A 22382-nucleotide genomic window follows, 5' to 3' on the forward strand; every position below is an offset into this window, starting at 1 on the left:
CTCACATGCCATCTGGAAAGTGAAGTGCCTGTCACTTAAAAAGGTTTGTGGTGTTTGCAATTAAGCAAGTACCAGTAATAAAAAGCCCAAGCAACTGCACAGTGGCCACTGCAGATTCCTGATTACAGACTGATTTTACATCTTTACAGTTCCTCGTGGAGGAGTAAGTCTAAACCCTGTTTTTACTGATTTAGTCTGTTGTCCACCTTGTTATGACAAACAACTTCAAAGAACTTACTTCATTACACCTGGGACAGCTCCAGGGCTATCCCAGCATAGCAGCTCCTGCAGACACAGCCCAAACTCCTTGCCTTGCAGGCACAATGGCAATTGCCGGGGGTTTCCCAATACCAGAGCCCATCCCATGGACTATTTGCATACAGGCACATGAGCTATCTCTAGCTACAAAGGGACACCTCAACCATATTACTACGCAGCACACGAGGAACCTTCTTAATCACAGCAGCAGTACACTCCAGACCTGGGTGAGTCCGAGTTATTCATAGGGGAATTAACAGGATTCATCATTTTCACTTCAAAAGCATTCTTATGGCAAACACATTGCTTCCAATATAAATCATTTTAACTAAAATGAAACTCTTAAGTATTTAGTTAAGGAGAACATGAAGAACATGCAGGAGCCCTTTTGTTTTCTTTAAAGGAATGTCTGATAAAATCCAAAAATCCAAGCTATTATTTAATTGTCTCTTCTCTAGACATGACCCCTGAGATTGAGATAACATTGACACATGGACACACCACAAACTGAAGGATGCTAAAGCTTGCCACTGTTGCAAACTGTCAGCTTTGTAACCCTGGCAGTAAATCTCCTTGCAGACAATGCTGGGGGGCTGAAGCACACTCACACTTCTGGCACTTAAAAACAGCTCCAAACTCCCCTGACAAGTTTCAGTGTTTTTAACCAGCACTGCTTCTCACAGAATGTGAGGGACAAAAAGAACTGACCCTGAAAAAGAAGTCACCATCATATAACATCAATTTTCAGTGTCATGAAGAAATACAGCATACTTTGTTCTGTGTAATATTTTTCTGTATCCTCAACAATGTACCCAGAGACAGAAGGGAAAGCAGCACATGCATAGAAACCTTTTTTTGCTTTCATTTCCCTTCTCTCCGAGTCAACTATTTGACCAATTAACAGCCAGTGTGGAGCCAATTTCAGTGCAGTATCACTCCCCTGACAAGCTCCTGCACACACCCCAGACCCACTGCACTCCTCCCAGCAGCCCAGAAACTCTCTAGCTCAGGGAATGATGGAATCTCATCCCCATTCCCACCCCAATAGGTCTGAAATACATGATGCTAAATCCATCACCTTCAGCATCTTCACTTGCAGATTTTGAGGCAGCACCCAGCTCCCAGCAGTCCAAGAGCACCAGGTACAGACATCCTGCCAAGAAATGCTGTTTTGGGGGTGCTTTGCACCTGCCCCATGGGATGGGCAGCAGCTCTGCCTGGGAGCACTGAGGTTGTCACAAGGAAAAGCCCCAGGAGAAATAACTGCAGGCACAAGTGTTCATCTGCATATTTGCCCAGGTACCTGTGCTCACATGTGACTGCAGAAAAATCTGTGAAGCTCCAGATCAGTTTGAGATATCCTTCCCTACATTCCAGGGAGCCCTAGGACTTGGTTGGTGGTTAGCACAGTTATCTATACATGTGTTTGCATGTCAGGCTCAGACAGTTTTCAACACAGGTGGCTACTTCTGTGATAGACTAAAATGCAAATGAGATCTAACTCACATCCAGAGATAACACTCCCCTATCCAAACAGCCATTCCTGAAAACAGGGCTTCTGGTATTGTTATCAAATATGCCCTTTCCCATAACTCTGCAACATGTCTTTCTTTGAAAACCAGGGCTTGCACCACAGAACCTCATCAGACCCTCTGATGAGGCACCACAGCCATGGGCTTTGTCCACCAGCCAGGCTCAAATTCCCATGTGGGCAATCTCAGTGGGAAAGGTCTGGACTAGTTAGCAAACACATTCCTTCAGGGCATGTCAAAACAGCCTGTTGCCATTCCAGAGGCTTACAGCTCTTCCTGCATCCCTGCAGGATACTCACCCATGTATGTGTCAGAGCACTCTACAAAGAGAGGCAAGAGCTGCAGCCTTACTTTCTGTAGCATGGAGGGAACTGATGTAATTTTCAATACCAGATTTAACACAATTTTTTACTGGATGCAAGATCCCACCCCAGATTCTCATGCACAGAAACAACTTTAAAAAGCTAAACCAGCTTTGAATATGAGAGATTTATTGAGAATTATTTCAGTCCTTACTCAAGGTATCTGGGTTGGGTTTGTTGCCTTCTACAACAGAGGAGAAACTGTCTGTTTTTGAAGTACTTTGAGAAGGGGAAAAGGCGAGAGAGTATCCAGTGGGGTCTCACCATTTGCATCATTTTAGCAGCCCCATGATAATGGGGACAAGGGAGGTGGAAGCTCACACTATGGTGTCAAATTACAGGCACAAATCAACAATCAGTGGAAAGCTCTGGAGCACTGGAGCTCCCCCAGCACAAAGCTCAGGAAAGGGGGCCTTGAAAATAACCACTATCAATCTTAAGGATTTCTCAGGCAGCTTGGTGCCAAGTGTGTTTAGATGCTTTTGCAAATCCCAGCCACAGCAATACGCCTACTGAAGCACCAGCATACAAACCACAAGCTATCAGGGAAGATGGAATTTCAAATCCCTTGGCTAGGCTACAGGATAAAGGAGATTTTCTATCACAAAAAGCTATCAGTCTGAATAGATGCCTCTCAGGAGACAGGAATACATCTTGCTGACAGCATCCAAAGTTTCAGCAGCAGAGATGCAAAGATGCTTTGTTTTTGTCTTTCCATGGCTATCAAAGACCATATGGAGCATGCTGACTCAGCACAGCCAGATGAGAGCCCTGCACACTTGTGTTTTTCTTAGCATTGTTTTAATTAACGTGCTGGTCTCCTACTCTCTCAGCCTCAACTTTTGACACTTGCCCAGCTGTGCTGAGCAGCCTCTCCTGTTAGCACACCACCAGTGCCAGAGGTATAAACACTCCCTTCTCCCATTAATAGTGATGAAACTATCACTAGCACATCCCTAGTGGCAATTTCCTTGGCAATAAACCATCCAACACCAATGATGAGAAATAGGAATCTTTTTAAGACCCCTCAGTGCAACCAGTCCCACAGACTCTCTCCTGGTCTGTATCTCAGTCTCAAATAAAAGCCCAGAAAGCCTCCCTTCTTCTGCAAGAAGGCAATTAAACAGAAACCAGCACAATTCACAATTTACGTAAATAGGCTGCTTTCATACCAGTTGCTCAAGCTCTTACTATTGCACCAACTACATATTTGTCTCCTTGAAGCCCACAGCAAAATTCCCTGCCATTTCAAACGGTGAAGGATTTTGCATTCCAGGCTGATAGCAAACATTTTGAGTGCCACTTTTTAATGGGTCACAGATTTCTGCTGAGGTTTGGCTAGTCTGCTCCAGCTGAAATGTAACTGTATAAAGGATCAGCTGCAAAAGCAGTCAAAAGCTGCAAAACCAGACAAAGCAGGAATAAAACAGTAGAAAACTTTATTAGAAAGCCCTCTAGGAACAGCTGCAAAAGCAACTGAATCCGGGGTAAAATGGTAAAAAAGGAAGGCTCCTTCCTTTCTCCCTCCTTTCTGAATCACAGCTTTGGAGAAAGAAAAACACTTCTGGAAGTGGGACCCCAGCTGTGCCTCTACAAGAAAACAGAAGGTAATAAACCCATGTAGGTATCAGCTTTTTATTCCTCATTGTTGAATGGATCCCTTTTTAGAGCACTTCACCCACATGCCAATGACCATATCCTGCCTCACCCATGCTGGGCAAAGCCACCCATCCCCAGGGCAGAGCCACATGTCCTTGGCACTCACAAGGACTGGGGACAGTCAAAGTTGATTTCAGCCCATTTGGGCAGGCCAATCTGCTTTTCCCCATCTCACCCTGTGGCACTTCCCCTCCGTGCACTCACTCGGGCCTGTTGCACTCTCGGATCGCCGTCTTTATGCCGCCGCCGCAGGTCCTCGAGCAGGTCCCGAAGGGGCTCCAGGTGCCCCAGGCTCCGTCTGTCACCGGCGCCTCCAGCTCCTTGGGCACACACATCCCAAACCTGCAGTGCTGCACATGAAGGAGAGACATGGCAAAGGTGGGATTGTGCTGCTTTGCATTACGAGCGACCGACTGTGACCAGCCTGGGCAACAAGACTCAGCCTCACTTATTTCTCAGCCACACACAATGATTTTGCAATCAAATAAAACTGAACTACTTTTACTTTCGTCTATCACCCCCATATTTTTCTTTCTCCATACCCTTAAATGGCAAATGAAGGCAAGGTGCTGAGTCCACGGAATGATTTATGGGATGAAGACTAAAGGCAACAGCAACCACTAAATATTCCCTGTTTACTGGTGCTAAGCAGCACAGCAAGCTCACAGCACTGGCTTTTCAAAAAGCTGCCCTATCTGATTTCCAGGAGAGCTGCAGAAACTCTGCACGGAGAGCTGTGTCAGAGGAGGAGACAGGCAACAAGGAGAAACACCAGGGAAAACTCAAACCTCCCCACAGTTACCCAAAGCAAAAAACTTTCAAATCTAAAAGGCAAATAAAGTGAAAAAAATAATTCCTCAAGCCCAAATTTTTTTTTTTTATTTTTTATTTTTTTTTAATTTTATTTTACACTCAGACATAACATGGGACTTGCCAAGACCTAGTCTACATTTCTGTTTTCCAGCTATGACTCTTGTTTTCTTTTGCTTGGAAAACTGGATTAAGTTACCTTGGCAAGCCCCCATCCCTATTTTCATGGTATAAATTGTGTCCTTTGGGGTATGTTTACTAGATGGACTACACAGACTTCTGCAGAAGTGAGGAAGGAGTCACCTTCTAGCCTCACCAGAATATATGGGAAAGTATCCCCTTTCAGTGAACAGTGCTTGCTACAGTTGTTTTAAACCCAGAGACATACAGATGCCTAAATCTTTGTAATTATGGGAAGCCCAAACATTGCTAATTGCTCACAGATTAGAAGAGGCTACAGACTACGAATACAGGTAGAGAGCATAACTAAAATATGCCCTTGCAGTGTTTCTGTGTACCAGGTGCTGTTCAGATCTGATGATCTTTATGGGAACAGGGTTAAATTTGCTGATGCACTGTGTTTTTCCAGCCCTTCCACTAATACCACAACAAGGCTGTGTCAAGACACACCACAAGCTCACCCCACTTTTTTAAGACACCCTTATGAACCACCTTTGATAAAGCTATCTAGGCAAACAGAGCAGAATCAAGCTGTCATGGGCTGTGCATCCCACAGAACACCAGCTCTGTAGCACATACGACATCTTTTGCCCCATGAAGGCTGACTTGTTACATAGTTTGCTGATGAAGAAAGCTGATCTCAGGTGCATTTGACCATGGATATGGTTTGCAGGACAGCTGAAGAAATAATTTAACTCCTGCATGTGGTGTTTGCTCAGAGACAAGCATGGTCTCTATGCTGCAAAATGCCCCAGATTTGCTTTCATCTGAAGATCTGATTCCCCAGATAAAAGTGACTGAAACCCATCTGCTACAATAAAGGACAGCAATAAAATCAGCTGAAATGCCTGTTTCTTTGCTGCAGGACAAATTACAATGCACAACTCTTCCTGGCATTTAGAGGTTGAAAACCTGAAGGTTGGGGTCCCTATACAGTGACAGCTATCATTAAACAACAGAAATACATGACAGCAATCCAACAGTGCTGTCCCAGTGGAGAACTTCTTGCAGCAATGTTGATGCTCACAGCTAAATATCTAACCAGAGTCATGCCAGGCACCACTGACCCACGGATGATGACTGAATAGCTAACTAGTGAATGAACATAGCTTACAGACCGTGACATGACCTATATGTCTCCCATCTCATGGTTGAGAATTAACCAGGAAGTCATCTACACCTATTGATTTTATTAAAAATTTGGGGGTTGGAGTTGATGGTAAAGCAAAGCAGGGGAAAAGAGCAGCTGTTTTAAATAAATGGCCAGATTATCTTATGAAAACACAATGGTGCTTCTTGGAACCACACTGTGAACAGTCTGGCTGTGCAACCTTTATGCCTTTCATATTTTAAAAATAATTTCTATGTTGAGATACAGCAGAAAGACTAAAAAGCCTGCCAGGGTCCTCTTTCCTATAAGCTTACAGCTCACAGAATGAAGAGAATAAAAGGCAGATTGTCTGGAGCAAATTCAAAATATCTTAGACACACAGTGGAGCTGGAGAGCATTGGCAGGGATGGAAGACATTACAGCAGACTTTCCTTTCCTTTGTATTGCCACTGGAGTTCCAGATAATTCCCCAAATCCAGCTGCCATCCTTGGGCTGGCTGGCTGAATGGAGTAGCAGGGGGCAGAAGGGGCTGTGCAGCTCCATGCATGCATAACAGACACACTACCTGCTGCCACAGGGCAGCAGACACAAATCATGACTGTTCATCTGCTCTACAGTTACCATACTTTAAACAGCCCTGAAAACCACAATGGAGAGTGGTCCAAATTTACAACCCCCTTTATCTTCTTTCAGAGATTTATCTCCACCCAACAATGAGCTGGTTCTGTGGAATATGGTAAAACCATCATGCAGCAAAGCCAGACTCTGGGCTGGGCTTATGGCTTGATTTGGCAATATCAGATTCAGTGTCCTCATGTGTAAAATATGCGTAAGTTAATACTCTCATGTTTTTTAATGCCCTTGATTTAAGAGTAAATTTAGAGCCTAGTTAAATCTACATCCCAGTAGCTTTAGCTAAATCTTTTTTTTTAGCTATTCAAGCTCTCTTATTTCCAAAGATATCTCCATAAAAAATGGTATGGTATTTTCTCCATCTGCCAACCCATACAGCATGGGCTTTAAACATGCAGACTTGAGGCATTAGTCAGCAAATAGCAGCTTGACAGGGCTCCTGGCCACAGCAAAGTACCAAAACAGCAATTTATTCCAAGGAAAAGCACTTCAGACTCGCACCTCAGCACTTTACAAGCCCAAGTAAATACCAAGCAGGACAGAGTTTATGTTGATCCAAACTTTAAGCTTGAATCAGATGAACACACAGGCAGCAAAATTACTCCATAAAGCCCTTTTGTGAGAATACATTTAAATGCCCAAACATGAGTGGGCTGCATTTGCTTTTCTTAAGAGCCTATCTTCTCTCAGCTGAGACGTTCAGATCACACTTATCTAGCTTGTCTAAACTTGTCAGATTGTCTAAATTTGTGGCCTGAAATGTTTTTGCTCAGATGGTCTTTATTAAGAGCCATGCAGCTGGACACTGCATGACACAGGGTGGCTCTGAGGGGGTGCTGATCTGCTCAGCTGTTGCTATTTGCACATCACTCTGGTCATATCCAAGGGTAAGTGCAGGTTTGCTGCAACCCAGATTTTTGGAATTTCAAGAAAATGTCAAAGTTATTGCTGATCTTTCAGCATGAGCAGATCCCAAGCTCACCAACAGAGAAGTTGAGGGCACAAGGTCTCAAGTCACAGGGACTCCGCAGACACCTATGCTCAAAATGGAGATTTTACAGAAAAACATTAGACATTCCAATTACATCTCTAATGCACTTTCTCAACCATAAAAACAAATCTGCAATTGCACTTTTCCCTAAGAAAGGAAGGCAAATTGATACGTGATGCTCATTGTCTTGAAGGAAATCAGTCAAGTGTCATTGAACAATCGAGTTTTCAGACACATACATCAAAAGATAAATTTCCAAACACTTCCACAGCCTGTACGGAAAACTATATTTCAAATAGCATCCAGAATTTTTATTGAAGTTACTTTGAGACTATGATTCAAAACTTTGACTCTTTCTAAAGAAAACATTATCATTATTAATGTTGATCTTAAGAGCCAGAAAAGCAAAATTTTAAGCTATACTGTGTAGAATAACATCACACTATTTTTACTAGACACAGATGGAGACTACTTTTATTCAGACACAAATAGTAAGAACCAGTTAGCATTTTTATTCAAAAGCTTCAGTATCTCAATAAAAGAAAAATGCTCTCAACTATTTTTCTACAGAGACGAATAACTAAAAATTAAACACTTACCCTAGAAACCACAATGCTAGCTGGAAATTAACATTGCACGTGGAAATGGGAAGTTTCTATGAATTACTGCCAAAAATGTTCCATACATAAAATGTCAACCAGTTCTATATTTTACTCTGAAGCTGTCAAGATGAAAAGCCAGCTGACAAGTTTATGTTACACAGAATTACTAATTGCTCACATCACATAGGCAATTTCTAACAAAAGCTTAGGGAAGCTTTGAAGAAGTTTTGCTCAAAAGTTCACTCAAGGGCATTAATTCAAAAAGATAAGCACTCTAGGAATACCTGCTTTAAACAATGTTATGCCAAGCAATTGACTTTAATCATGTTATCTGGGCTGGAGATGTATCAGGCACCATCAGGCTTAAAGCACATAGAGCTGCGTTGGGCTTCCAGCACTGCAGTCAGAACCGTGCCCCACACTACTGGCATTAAGGTAGGATGATTCTGATTGATATGCTCAGCCTCAGCCCAAGGAAATAAAGCCACGAGGCACAGACCACCAGGTATTACAGACCTTTCCAGGCTCACATTCTGTCCCATCAGCCCAAGGTGTGTGTTGGGTTCGACATCCCTTGTGAGGACCATCGACGTTGATACACCAAAGTCGCCGACACTGCATCTGCTTAAGTGATTGCAGAAATCAAAACATTAAATATGTACCATATCCCTTACCAGACAGATAATCCTTTATGAAATTATCCCCCCAGGATTTATCATTAACTCACAAGCTTGACAGTAAGTTGATGGATTGTGAGTCTGCCATTCATCCAACCCCAGGAGACCTTATTTTGCTCTGGCAAAACCAGGAAAAATAAGGTGTGAAATTTCACTTACCATATAGGGGCACACTTGGGATCCGGGTCCAAAAATTAACTCACATTGTTTGTTGACGTCATAAATCAGCCCTGGGAGCTGCTGAGGCAATGTGTAAGTTCTTGATGAAGGTTCATCAAGCAAACACTCCCCATAACCAGTGCTACAAAACAAATCAGAATACTGGTGTTAACAGGAGGTGGGAGATCAGAATCCACTTGTGTTTGCCTGAATTAGCCTTAGGGCAGTTGCACACCACGTTTGCCATATTTAACAAGCACTACAAGAGCTATTTCAAACTCAAGCACAGGAGGGTGTGTTACCCACACACCATCACCCTTGTGCTGTGACAGCAACCATCCACCACGCCCCAGTCAGCTACCATGGCAAAAGCATTTCTAAGTGTGCATTTAGTTGCTGAGCAAGCACTGGCGCATTTTTATAAAGAATTTAGAAAAAAAAAATCACTGATTAGCAAAACTGCCCAAGGGACTGAGCTCCTGGATTTGCCAGAACACCATCATGGCTCTCATTCTGTTCCACACCACAACACACGGGAAGGCATCACAGCAAAATGGGCAAATCACTATGCAGCAAACTGACCCGTGGGCTCCTGGAACGGTGTTCCCACACGGATTAGTGCCAGGGCTTTATCTTGACCTGTGGAGCAGAAAGGCAGATTCAATCTGCCTTCTAAAACACAGCTCCGTATCTGGGCCACAAAGCTTGGAAAAGTCATTCTTCAGGTTTGAGGAGAACACACATTCCTTAAAAGCAATATCCATGGGGGAAGACTTATTATTCCCCATTGAGAGGCTGGTCCTTGCCAGCTTATCATGAGGCTGAACTGGCAGGCATTGGATGCCAGGGCTGCATTCCTGCTCTATGTAAAGGATGTGTGCACACACAAATCTCTCTGATTTCCTCCAAACGCTGCACACTAGGACTCCTAATTAACTGAAGAACTCCATGGGACACATGGACATGTGAAAACAGCCCAACACATGCATATGCAAGGCCTTACTCCAGAAATTCAGTGATGTATTTCCTACTGCACTTTGACCACATCCAGGGATTGGTGTAGAAGTTCAGTGTTGGTGCCATGACATGCTGTTGGAGGTTTTTACCTCCATCTTCCTTGCACTTGTGATTGTCATCATGTGGCATGTTAAATCTAAGAGGAAAAGAGCAGCAAAAAGTAGAGTCAGTTAAGAGGCAAACATCAAGTTTTTAGCATAGCAAGGGCAACAGTGTAAACTAAATGCAAGCAAACCCAAGAATTTTCCCTACATATGCCACTGACAGATATTACAGAATAAAAGTATTAATACACACATATTCATAATAAATTTAGAAGTGTTAATGAAGAGGGTTTCTAGAACTCATGTGGGAAAAGCTGTGCAGCATCCTTCTAAGCTCTCCACTCCATGACTGCATATATTTAGCCAGAGATGCTCCTTCATAAAAATGGCAAATACTCTGGAACTGACCACAGATCCAAGAGTTGATCTCAGGGAATTCTGAAGGAGATGACTGACTTGAGCCCACTAACTGCAGACCCTCATGCACACAATACTCTTGGATGCAAAATATTTTCTATTGCAGTTGAATGCCCTGGGCCACGGGGCTGCTTAAGCAGGGTTGTACCAGGGATAGACTTGGCTCCTATACTTTATGTGGCAGGGTTACAAAATGCCAGCAAGCATTGGTATCAGCAGAAACCAACGTGAAGTTTGCAGCACATGACACCTTGAAGAATGTGGTAAATTCACTAATGGAGACAGAGCGGCTTAAAGTGCTGTGCTGTTTGAAGTGGGGAAGGGGAAGTGACCTGGTGTGATCCTGTATTCCAAGGCTGGGGAGTTTGTATTCCATTAAGATTACCTCCAACAAACCATCTTTTCTGCTCTCTGAAAAAAAGAGCACAGAGGAGTTTCCTGCTTGGGAGCACTGCTAACCCCCTCTAGCAGCTCTGAGGCAGCATTAGCAAAGGAATTAGCCATAGGTTAGGTATGGGGAACACCAAAATTTTGGGGACTTTCTGTCAGGAAGTCTTATTTAAACAAATACTACTGTGGTTAAAAATACACAGTCTCAGCCAGCTCTCCATGAAGAAAAGCAATAGTTTAGAATAATGCGAGATCTGTTCCCAAGTACTCATCCATCCCACACCTACAGAGCTCCACTGCAAAGCAGGCATGTGATGGTTTGGGACTGAGTCAGCTGCCTAAGGTTGTAGCCAGGGGTAAAGGACTATGTGATCTAAGGTGATTTTCTCATGACTGCTTAGTAGTGAGAAAAAGTCTCAGTAGTGAGAAAAAGCAAAAGTTGCTTGAAAGAAATTTCTGCTGGAGGAGGTGAATGGCAGCACTTCTTCAGGGGATATCCAGCAGCACAAGATTTTCCATGATGAAACAGTTCAAGGGTTGAGTTAAGCTCACTTATACACCTCATCACCTCCCAGATGCCCTGGGTAAGTTCCTCCTTCACACACAGCTGCTGCACTGCCTTCACCAGCACCACACAGAGCTGTGGGACAAGCTGTAGCAGGATGAGGACCTGCTCTCAGAGAAGACTTCAGTCTCAGAAGATAGTTCAGATGTGCCAGAATCCTTTGTCCTGGTCCCCCGCAAGGACCTCTGCCCAAAACCCTGGCTAGTTCAAATAACTTGGTCAAGATGTCATTTCTTAGGTGCTGCTTGTGCTACTCTGTCATTTATCCTCCTCAAAACATGGCCCTGCTGGTTTGGCTGCTCTCAGGTAGGCTCCAGAGCACCCCACAATTTCATCTACCTCAGTGGTGATCTTCTCCCCAAATATATTGATCTCCCCTCATATAATTAGTCTTAGCAGTATCAGTTCCCAGCCTGGCTGGCAAGCCCTAGTTAGCATAAATATTGGGCTATTTAAATGCAAATGTATTTACATAAAACATACACATGGCCAAGTTCATGTGCTATGGTGAAAGCAGTGCTCAGTCCGTTATCTTCACTAATTGAACAGCTCCTGTATGGGTCACAGACTGTGCCCAGCTCTGCCAGACCTAGGAGATAACAGAGATTTATGATGGAAAAAGAAATGTCACTTACAGTTCAGCATAGACATCTAACATTGTCTCTACAAAAAAAGTTATTAAAAGACAAAAAAAAAAGGTTTTCCTTACCCAGAGTATCACATTTGTCGTGCGCTCTACAAATATCCTGTCTGAAAGCAGAACAGACCTGACACATTAACTCTCAATGCAGCAGTGAATTAAGGTACAAGCACATGTAACAACAGCAGAAACAATTCTTGGTCCTCCAAAGGACCTTCTCATGCTGTTTTGCCACATCATCCACAGTCCAAACTAACTCCCCACCACAGTCAGAGTTTTTCATCTTGTGCTAAACCCATGGGCAGACCTTAGACAGTCTTAAGCCTCTCAAAATCATCTCGTTCTGGTGGACACATGCTCCCACAACTGCAAATATCATTACATCCACATCAAAATCTGACCATTTCCCATATATTACATGCTCATGGGCCCTGATGCACAACTGGCTACAGTTTTCATAAGAATATTCACCACACCTGGTAACAAGCACGGCTGTATCATGCCGAAGGTGACTTCCCTCTGGGTGGTTTTGGGACTGCTGCCATTGGCAGAAGTTTTTTAATGTTGTCTGGGCATTGTAAGATATTGCAGGACCATCCTGATAAGCAACAAACAGAAAGCAGGTATTTTAATTATTCATGACAATGCTCACTACAAATACCATTGTCAAGCAGAAAGTGAAGAAAATAATTTCCATTACCTGCTCATTATGTATCACGACCAATTTCACAATAACAATATTAATTAAGTTTCCAATGCTTGGGTCTTTGTAGATAGAAGCCACCTGTTTCAAAAAGCAATATTTGGAATTACTGTTGACATTCAAGGAAATAAACAGTTAAGACAACACACATATTCTTCATGTTGCAACTGTTTTTCTCCTGGGCTGCTCTTCTGCCCTACTCAGTGCTTTGATGCTACTTGGAGAGACCTTCTGGCAGAAGCACAATTTTAGAATGAAAAAAAACCTGCTGGTATCACAGAAACCTAATATTTCCTTTTGCTTTAGCACACCTTTCACCAAATTAAAGGATCATTCTGCTTTGAGACACAAAGACCACCAAACAAGACTGCCAAAAGAAACTTATTCTTCCAATTGCCTGATTTTGACATGGGCAATTTCAGACCACATATTGAGTGCACTTCTACCCTCAAACAGGATGAACATTGCTCCAGAGACACAAATATGTTGGATAATCCCTTCTACTCACTCTGCATATACAGAACTGCCTGTCTGGAAACTGCACTACTGCATCTTAGTACCTGCAACTACTCAGGTGCTTATTCTCAGCCTGGAAAGCCAACTTGAGAACTATGCTAAGGATCAAGGTGACAATAGACTCGTTCTCCTTGCAACAGCAGGTGAAATCAGGCAACTGCATAACCCACCAGCATCAGTCCCCTGGAAGGCACAGTGCCCAGAGTACTTTTTTAAATTCGGCTGTTAATTCACATGGGCTTAAATAAAAAGAAGAGTATAGCTGTGGACTATACAACCAGTGATATTGTTCATGGTGTCTGATGTTCAGAAAGCTGGAAGAGAGAGGTGTGAGAAGGATCAAGAAGCGTGATGGATCTGGGAAAGAAGACTCCAACCAGCATTTTCCAGCCATGTTTTACCAATTTTGATGTAACCCCAGCATTATCTCCATGCCTAGAGAAGGCAAACTGATGGCGTTGCATACAAACGCAGCAGAGAGGGGCTCTGTGACCACTAGAAAATGATTTGTAGGTGAATCTACTTGCCCTGGTTGAACACTCACTATTGACATCAGGGTTAAGACATAGTGCTGTAGGTTGGCTCCATGGTAGGCGACCATCCTGCTGTCAGCCACCACCATCACCTCCACAAAACGTGGGTAGGACAAGAACCGCTTTGTTCGCTTGTGGCTCTTCTTTTCACCAATGGTCCCCGTCTTGTTGCTGTCCCCAGAAAAAGAATTCACTTCCAGGCTGTGTTTCAACATCTCCATATCAGATAATATGCTGCTGCTCTCTGCCCATTGCCTTCTCCAGTGTTTCCGCTTGTTCTTTTTGTGACTGTGGTCATGATCTATGGTTAAAAGGCAGAAAAAAACATTCAGTACAATCTGGAGTGAATAAAGTACCACGTGTATGCTAAGTCAAAATACCTACTACCTCAACAAAGTTGCGTGGGCCTGCTCCAAACAAGCAGGGAACTGAAACAGAAGCACTCTGTGGAAGCCCACCATGTAATTCAACATCTAAGGATTCATTTTCAAAGCCACCTTGGGGAAGCCAGTAGCACTCAGAGGTGGACATTCCCTGCAGCAGAGCCAGCTCCTGGTCCGTGCAGGAGGGATGGAGCCCTGCAATGGTAATTAGCCACTGCAGCAGCAGTGTGAGGATTCTGGGCACGTCCAAGGTGGCCAGGAAACCACAGGAAACAAAGGTCCAAATCCTGTATTTCTAACTCAGGCATGAAGAACGGCAGGATTTGGCCTTCACAGCAAAGCAATTATATATGATTTATTTCTGTCTCTAACAATAACACGCCTGGGCTTCAGCTCCCCCCTTCCCTTTATTATTCTGTGCTACAGGAATGGTAAAGGTCATCTAATAGCACAGCTGCCACTGGACAAAGAATAGAATTCAGGAAGTTTCACATATACTGCTTTTGATATTCAATTAGGCCAAACATAAAAGCAGCCTGAAAATATACTCCATGCTGATACAAAGACGACAAAGTGAAGAGGGAGAACAGGCATATAAAACATATGGAACATGTACAATTAAGATTTACCGTCTGATTAGTATGTAATTATAGCATTATTTAAATGTAAGCGCAAAATCAGGCTTATTTGATGCCACTTAATTTTTAATCAGTTCATCATAGGAAGTAGCTAATTGAATGTGATTCATCCACGAAAGACTGTTCACTTCTGCATTTAATATAAAGCCAGATCTGAACTACTCATCTACGACTCCAGGCTACAACCCTCATGCTCTTTGTAGCTTTAGTTTAATTTTGTCATGCTGGTGAAAAATATCACATTTCCTTATCTGACCCATTGAGTAGGTTAGAGGAAGCATAATATTACAGAACAAAGGAATATTCAATGCTCAAACAAGATTGAAATGATAGGAAACGTCTTAGTTATTTTTCCTGTATAGTTTCCTTTTAGGAATATTTGTAATAATTTCCAAAAATTTATTCTGCAGTATCGCAGCAGGCAAAGGGGATCAGCCAGCTTCTACCTATCTGAAAAATACTATCCTTTAACCCTATGTGCAAATAGGCAATACAGTAGTTAAGAATTAAATCCTGCCTACTCTGTACTACCTAAGTCCTCTAAATTCCCCTTTCTTGATATAGTCCAGACCACCTTAATACAGCAGAGAGTCTGCAGTTATTTGAGTAAGAATTCGAGAAAGCCAATGGCATTTGTGGTTATAATTGGATTGCCCTAGTTCCTCTGCTCTAATCAATGCCCTTGTGTTGGCAAGGTTATGCTCTCATGCTGGCACTGCTTCGTGGGCAACCATGACATTATCCCGACTCATTCAGTGCCAACCAGCTTGGGGAGCCAACTATGCATACAAATAACTTAAAGGTGAGGAGGGGACCAGACTGAGGAGAAAGTGCTAACCCCAGCCCTTCAGCCAGCTCCTCTCTGCACCCTTAGACTGCCACTCAAATTTCCCTTTTAAATAGCTAACTTCCAAAAGGAGCAGGTGCCCAAGGAAAAGTGTGTTTAGGATGGGGAGATGCTCAACAGGGCTCGAGCAAGGCTGAAGACAAGGCTGCAGAGCAAAGGCAGAGCTCTGCAGGGCCCCAGGTGGGACCATGAGGCTCAGGTGCCTTCTCCCATCATCCAGTCAGAGTGAACTTAGATGGCAAAAAAAGAGGGAATTTCAAAGACATCTATCTTTGAAGACGCCTTTTATACACAGGTGTATAAAAGAAATTTATATTCACTGGGCTTTCACTGAAATCCTGCTGCTGGTATCACACACTAAAAAAAAAAACCCACAAACCCACCCAAAACCCAGAGAGTACCACATGAAATTCCACATCTTGTTCTGAGAGCCCTGATCTGCCCCTGATCTTGCAGGGGAATCAGAGCCCAACAAAGCCAGGTATGCCCAGCAGAGAGGAAAAATAACTTTCCTTTTTGCACAGAGATCTGGCACAGAGTTAACAGAATCATTTAGGTTGGAAAAGATACTTAAGATCATCAAGTTCAATCATTAACCTAATGCTGCTAAGTGTTGGTACAGTATCAGTGCTCTTTCCCCATTCAGCACACAAATGAAGTCAGACACATCATCACTTCCAAAACAACTGAATTATTGTGACTCACAAAGTCACTCTAACACTTGCAGTGTGCTATTTGGATAGGTCACATATTGGGTGTTTGTCAGCTGGTTACTGGAAAACCAGGCACCAGTGAAGGGGATGCACTGCATAAAAGCCATTCCTGGACTTTGGTAGTAGTGAACTGTTATCTTCACCCATCTTTCTTGCATGTAGATAGTGTGCACTCACCTGTAAAAAATTAAATGCTAATGGCTGTGCACTGCTCTCAATCCATCTGTAAAATCCTGACCACATTAATGGGGGCTGCACAAGGCACTGCCAGGAACTCTGTGTGCCTGATTCTGTTGATATCCTGCTCCATTATAACAGCCACAACAGCATTGCTTTCAGTGAGTGGTGCAACGTGCTGCCCTGCTCCATCAGGCAGAAGCGAAATATCTCACTTACACAAAACTGTGATTTTGCAGCACCAGCTTCCTACTGGCACACATAAAACCAGAAAAGGGTGTGATATTTCCCCACCTTATTTTCACTTTTTTTTCTATTGTGTTAACGTAGTAACAGAAATCAGGAAGAAAAATGGTTTTCTTGGCAAGCCCTCAATCTTTGCAATGACCTGAAACACATCTACTTACACATGGTAGTAACTAGATGGGTTTAAAAAACAAAACATTTTTCTTTTGCTTTGTAGAAAAACCAAACCCTAGTGAGTAGAAAAATCCTTTAAAAACACACAAAATACAATTCAATTATTCAAGTATCAGGTGAGCCCATACACTGACTCAACAGTTCATAATCATTTGAGAGGCAGGTAAAGGCAAAATAATGTCCATTTTACTGCATACTTTACTAAGACAATCTATGCTGTTTTCACTGTCTTTATACAGACCTGGTAGTTTATCTTAATTTTTTTTTCTGTTTGGTTTCTTCTTTGTAATGTGGGACTTAAAAGGAGACCCAATCCTGTAAAAGGATATAGCTTCCTGATGGCATCTTCTCACTAATGCCATTTATTTTTGCTTGGGCAAGAAGCCTCAGCCCAGAACCCATTCAGCTGATTTATGGATGTTTCCTGCTGGTTAATGTACTTTGGATCTATCACAAGAAAGAGAGCAGGGAGGACTCAGGCCCTGTGTGAATACTTTGCCTGCATGAAAGGGTGACAGGGCAGAGTCAGGATCTGCTTTTGACATAATAACTATTGTTATACTAAACCAAATATTAAAAGATGGAATGCTCACTTATCCCAACAGCCATAATCCTTTCCATTTCTACATTAACTAGTCCTTGAAATAGAAAGCAATTTGCACAATTAAGTAAGACATGTAACAACTCAAGCAATTCCAGCTCAGCTGCAAGTTCATAAGAGCTGCACATAGCAACAAAAAAAAGAAAAAAAGAAAAAAGTAAAACACAGAGAGAGAGCAAGAGAGCAAAAGAAGGGGTGAAGAAAAATGTCTTCCTTGAGATAACAACATCTCCCTGCTAGTAAAACTGTATGATCCTTTCAAACTGACTAATTATCTCAAGGTTTTTGAATGTGTGACCTAGGATTTTTAGCAAAATTTACCACTCAGCAGTTGGCCCACATCATTTCTACCCCGGCTCTGATCCAGTTACAAAGATAATAAATTATTGCATACCTCCATAAAACAGACCAAAATTCAGCTGAGTTCCCCTTATGCAGTCAGTCAGCATGTGACCAGTCTTCCTCAACTCTACAGGAGCAACCCTGGCCCCCTGGCCAAAAGCTTTAGTACAAGCCCCAGCTCCAGCTGCCTGGCTGGATTTGCTGCCTGTAGCTGGTACAACAGCAGCTGCCCCAGGGACTGCCATCACCTGGGAAACAAAGGAGAGAGGCAAAATAAATTTGCCTTCATGCAGAGATCAGACTGGCTGAAATTGAACCACATTTTTAGGCTCTTCTTGTCAAGAAATGGAATGGAAACTGGCCCCTCTTTAGGACACCAACAGGTATGAAGCCAGGTCAAAGAATTCTTCTAGCCCTGGGTCTGTCCTAATTCTATACCAAGATGTTTTTTATCTCTGTCTTTCTATATATTTACAAATGTATCTCAGATGGATTTACATGAGGCCAAATTCTCACCTCTGTTACTGTGGGTTGTTGTTGTGGTCAACATAATCCAAAGCTGAACACGCTTTCTCTGCCAGCAGCTTCACACCCTGCTCAGACAGTAGCCAGGGATTGAAACATAATGGGGGACCTGCCTTGCTGTAGCACACTGAGATGATCAGTCCTATGAGCAGGATTAATCCTGCCTTTCCTCTGGATAACTCCTTGACTGAACTAGAGCTGCTGCTATAGCCAGGTCCATGTCCAGGAGCTCCTCCTGCTGAAGTCAGTCCCACGTGTCAAGCCCAGAGCCTGGAATTTGTGTTTGCAATATGTGAAAATATAAAGGCCAGAAAGCAAAGCTATAAAGCCATGGGCAGTTCAGACCAGCATGAAGCATCACTGATGCAAAAACCAACAGTTTCACCCCAATTCACTCGCTGTATCCTGTGTCTGTGACTATAGAGACTTGGAAGTGCCAAAGCTCAAGGTAATGCTGAACCCTGATGTCTGGCAGGGTGACCCTGCCTTTCTTCTCACTGCTTGAACCAGAATGCTGAGAACCATGGACTTGAAGTGAGCAGCAGTAGCTTCCCTTAGTAATAAAACATTCTCTGGTTTATGCCATGCTAACACTAAAGACCACACATACTCTAGATGTTTTCTTTACAAGTGATGAATATCAGAAAGCATTCCAGCCTAAAAGATTATTTTTCTGCCTAAGGTAAAAAGTTGTAAGTGAAAGCCATCAGGTTTGCACAGTAGACAGAAAGCAGATTAATGAACAAAACAATAAATTCCCTCTTTAAGAAAGTAGATACTAACACATGAGCTGAACATGTGGCAGAAAATGATTCAAGATCATCTTACAGAACTCCCACACATGCTCTTCAGGCAACTTCCAATGCACAACAGTCACAAGTACACCAACCTGTGTCCCACACTAGTATCTAGTGACACCTATGAGGTACCATGCCAAAAAGAACAACACTGAGGCCACCACAACTTTGCACTGACAGTCAGTAAAAGATAAGACAAAATATCCCATTACGAAAAAAAATTGTCCAGCAATTGGCCACAGGGATGTTGATAATGACATTACAGTCATATGGGAAAAGCAGACACAGAATAGTCAGCCTATTTATTTTTCAGTAATATATGCCATAGGGAACAGACAGAAAGCACCCAAATGATTCCCCCTGCTTCTCCCACCTGTCCTCCTTCAGTGGATGTCCACACAGATGAGGTAAAAGTATGTCCATTTTGATTCCAGGAGAATAATTTAACTCTGTCCACTTACCATGTTTAAATTGCAGAACAATAACAAATCAACAACAATTTCTTTAGTCACAATCTTAAGTGTTACACCTTTAGGGTACCAAACGGATGCTTGATACATTTTCAATACTAAGAGTAACAACAAAATGTATGCACTTTATTTATAACTCACATTGAGGAATCTTAAGCCAAAACTAATTATGGGATCTGTATCATTGACTGTGATCAATGTTTTTTAAATAAATTCAGTCTATTATCTTGTTTCGCTTGCCAACGTCACAAGATACCTCAAACTTTACATACTGATCCCTTCCCCAGCTCAGCATGGCAAAAGCTTGTGCTTGACCTCCCAGGCCCATCTGACCAAATACCAGCTGGCTCCTACTGTGCTGTTACCTCAACAGGGAAGCAGAAATAGAATTAATTACATTAGCATATGGGAGTTGTGATGTAATTCTCGTCTTTATTCTGAGAGGGAAGGAAACCTGAATTAATTACTATCTGACTAAAAATTACAATCCATTTCTTTAAGATAAGAAACTTTTCTGAGGAAAATAACAAAGTCAGTGTTTTACCCTGAGGCCAAAAGCAAAGCTGACAGCTTAAACAGACTCTTGAAAGAGCTTAAGGATTGCTCAACCTGGAAGTAAAGGCTTAAGAAAACCTCCCTGCAGATCTCCTGCAAGCCTGAGTTTACGTGACACTCAGCAGTACAGAATTTGCCTGAAGACCTGCCTGGAAACCAGACACCTAGAATGCAAAATTTTGCTGGATGAATGAGTTGAAAAAAAAAAAAAAAAAAAAAAAAAAAAAGGACACAGTTGGAAGCAAGACAGAGTCCAAAAGAAACAGCAAAAAATACTAAAGGGCTCTAGACCAACAATCCAAGTGCAAAGGATCTGGGATTTCACCACAGACCACTCATAAGAGTACAAACATTGAGTCCTTTGGAAGAGGAATTCAAAGTTTCTGCTTCGGAACTGCTATAAAGTAACAACATAAAACATACAAAGGGTCTGTAGAAGGAGCAGGAAATTTTCCATCACTGGCCCCATTCCAATTGTAACACTGAAGACACACCTTGAACCACAGCTGAAGCAGGAATAAAACCTCATCCCCTTCCTGCACCAATGAAAGACCACACTACAAAGTCAGACTTTAGCCACAGTATCAGATACCTAACACATCTTTCCCCAAGTCTTCTCCCTGGTCATGGCACTGCTAGCACACTAACAAATCCCCATCCCAATCTCAACCTGACCACCCCTTCCAAGCACATGGGAACATGGTGATAGGACCATCTCCTGCTTGTGCCATTGGTTCACCAGTGACTTCCCATGCAGCTGGCTGGCATTAGGAGAGCAAGCTGGTGCTAATTATCATGCAAAAAAACAAGATCACAATCATTGACCTGGCAGTAACAGGCATCCGTTTACTCAAGACACAGGGCAGCACTCTTCTGTTCTGGTGGTTCCCCAGTGTCACGTTCAGTGGGAAAGGTTGTTACAGTTACTATGAAAGGGTAATCTATTACAAATTACTCGTTAATGCAACTGAAAAATCAGTGACATATTACTGAGTATGTCTGTGTCATGCTAGCTCAGCAACAAGACTTGGTTCATGCTGGTTTCTCCTCTGCTTTTTATAGGACCCTTCTCAGCACAACTTGCAGGTAAAGCTTCTGTCCTCCTCACCTGGACCACATGGGGCTTCCCTTTGTGGAGCTGCTGTACCTGGCCACACATGCACTCTCCAGTAGTCAAACTGCTGCAACACCCAACAAAATACCAGCAAATCTGAGACCCTTTTGCATCCATTTCTGGCAGGTACTGGGATATGCTTAGCCTGCAGGGTGTGTCCCAAAGCCATCTGTGCTGATAATACTTGGTGGATTTTGGAAAGCAGCCTCAGCAGGTGAGTCACTGGGCTTTCCCACCTCTGCCAGCAGTGGGTGGGGGCACAGTCAGCAAGGCGCAGGTAAAACTTGCTCTGTCCTGCATTCATCTGAGGCTGTTTCCAAAACCTCATCACCTCAGCACAAATTGCTGGAAGGCCTCTTTGCTGGCTACAGCCCCTTGGCTCCCCTCCAAGCGGACAGGAACAGCTCTAATCATCTTCCTACTGGTTTGGCACCATCAGAGTGTTATTGCTGCTTCTGCATGACGGGTTTTGCCCGTGGTGGATATTCCTGCTTTAAATGCTCTCATTAAGGAGCAAGGACTTTGTGCAAGATCCTCACATGCAGCCCCAGAGCCCAGGTCCAACACCAGCCTCGGGATGGGCACAGCTGACCAGCAGCAAGGGAGGGAGCAGCTCACATTCACTATACATTCAGTCATTGGTTTATTCATCTCACCCAGGTCTGAGTATAAAAGAATTATGAGAAATGAGGCAGGAACAGAGAGTTATTTAACTAATGAAGCTGGGATGGAAATTTGAACCACAGATCAGCCAAATGAAGGCAGTGGGTGATGCCTAAAGAGACTGACCTGGAACATAGTCTAGACAATGTTAAAGGAATAAAGTAGGTATTTATTAAAAGGCCTTTAAAGGCTACACCTTGGGCAGTACAAGAGCCAGGCCGTGGCTACACTTGAGATGGACAACCAGTCACAAGTCTTCACACTTTTATAAGTTTTGGTCCATTTACATATTGGGGTTAATTGTCCAATTATAGCCTCAGGTTATGAAGTCCCATCC

The 22382-nt window shown here is 43.0% G+C and overlaps 1 protein-coding gene across 2 annotated transcripts in view; it reads right to left on the reverse strand.

Moving 5' to 3' along the window:
* Positions 1-22382, reverse strand: part of ADAMTS9 (ADAM metallopeptidase with thrombospondin type 1 motif 9) — a 79187-nt gene that overhangs the window by 50984 nt on the left and 5821 nt on the right. Inside the window, exons 4-12 of one of the 2 annotated variants that reach the window (XM_021551207.2) lie at positions 13812-14101; positions 12749-12832; positions 12525-12646; positions 12118-12158; positions 11892-11997; positions 9979-10128; positions 8976-9117; positions 8656-8760; positions 4016-4161 (exon numbers count right to left, since the gene is read on the reverse strand). In XM_021551207.2, the coding sequence (XP_021406882.2) occupies positions 4016-4161; positions 8656-8760; positions 8976-9117; positions 9979-10128; positions 11892-11997; positions 12118-12158; positions 12525-12646; positions 12749-12832; positions 13812-14101 (1186 nt within the window). Of the gene's footprint in view, positions 1-4015; positions 4162-8655; positions 8764-8975; positions 9118-9978; positions 10129-11891; positions 11998-12117; positions 12159-12524; positions 12647-12748; positions 12833-13811; positions 14102-22382 lie in introns of both variants that reach the window. The other variant, XM_021551199.2, reaches the window with a different exon arrangement.

The sequence above is a fragment of the Lonchura striata genome, chromosome 12 (genome assembly GCF_046129695.1).
Source record: "Lonchura striata isolate bLonStr1 chromosome 12, bLonStr1.mat, whole genome shotgun sequence".
In the NCBI taxonomy this organism is placed as follows: domain Eukaryota; kingdom Metazoa; phylum Chordata; class Aves; order Passeriformes; family Estrildidae; genus Lonchura; species Lonchura striata.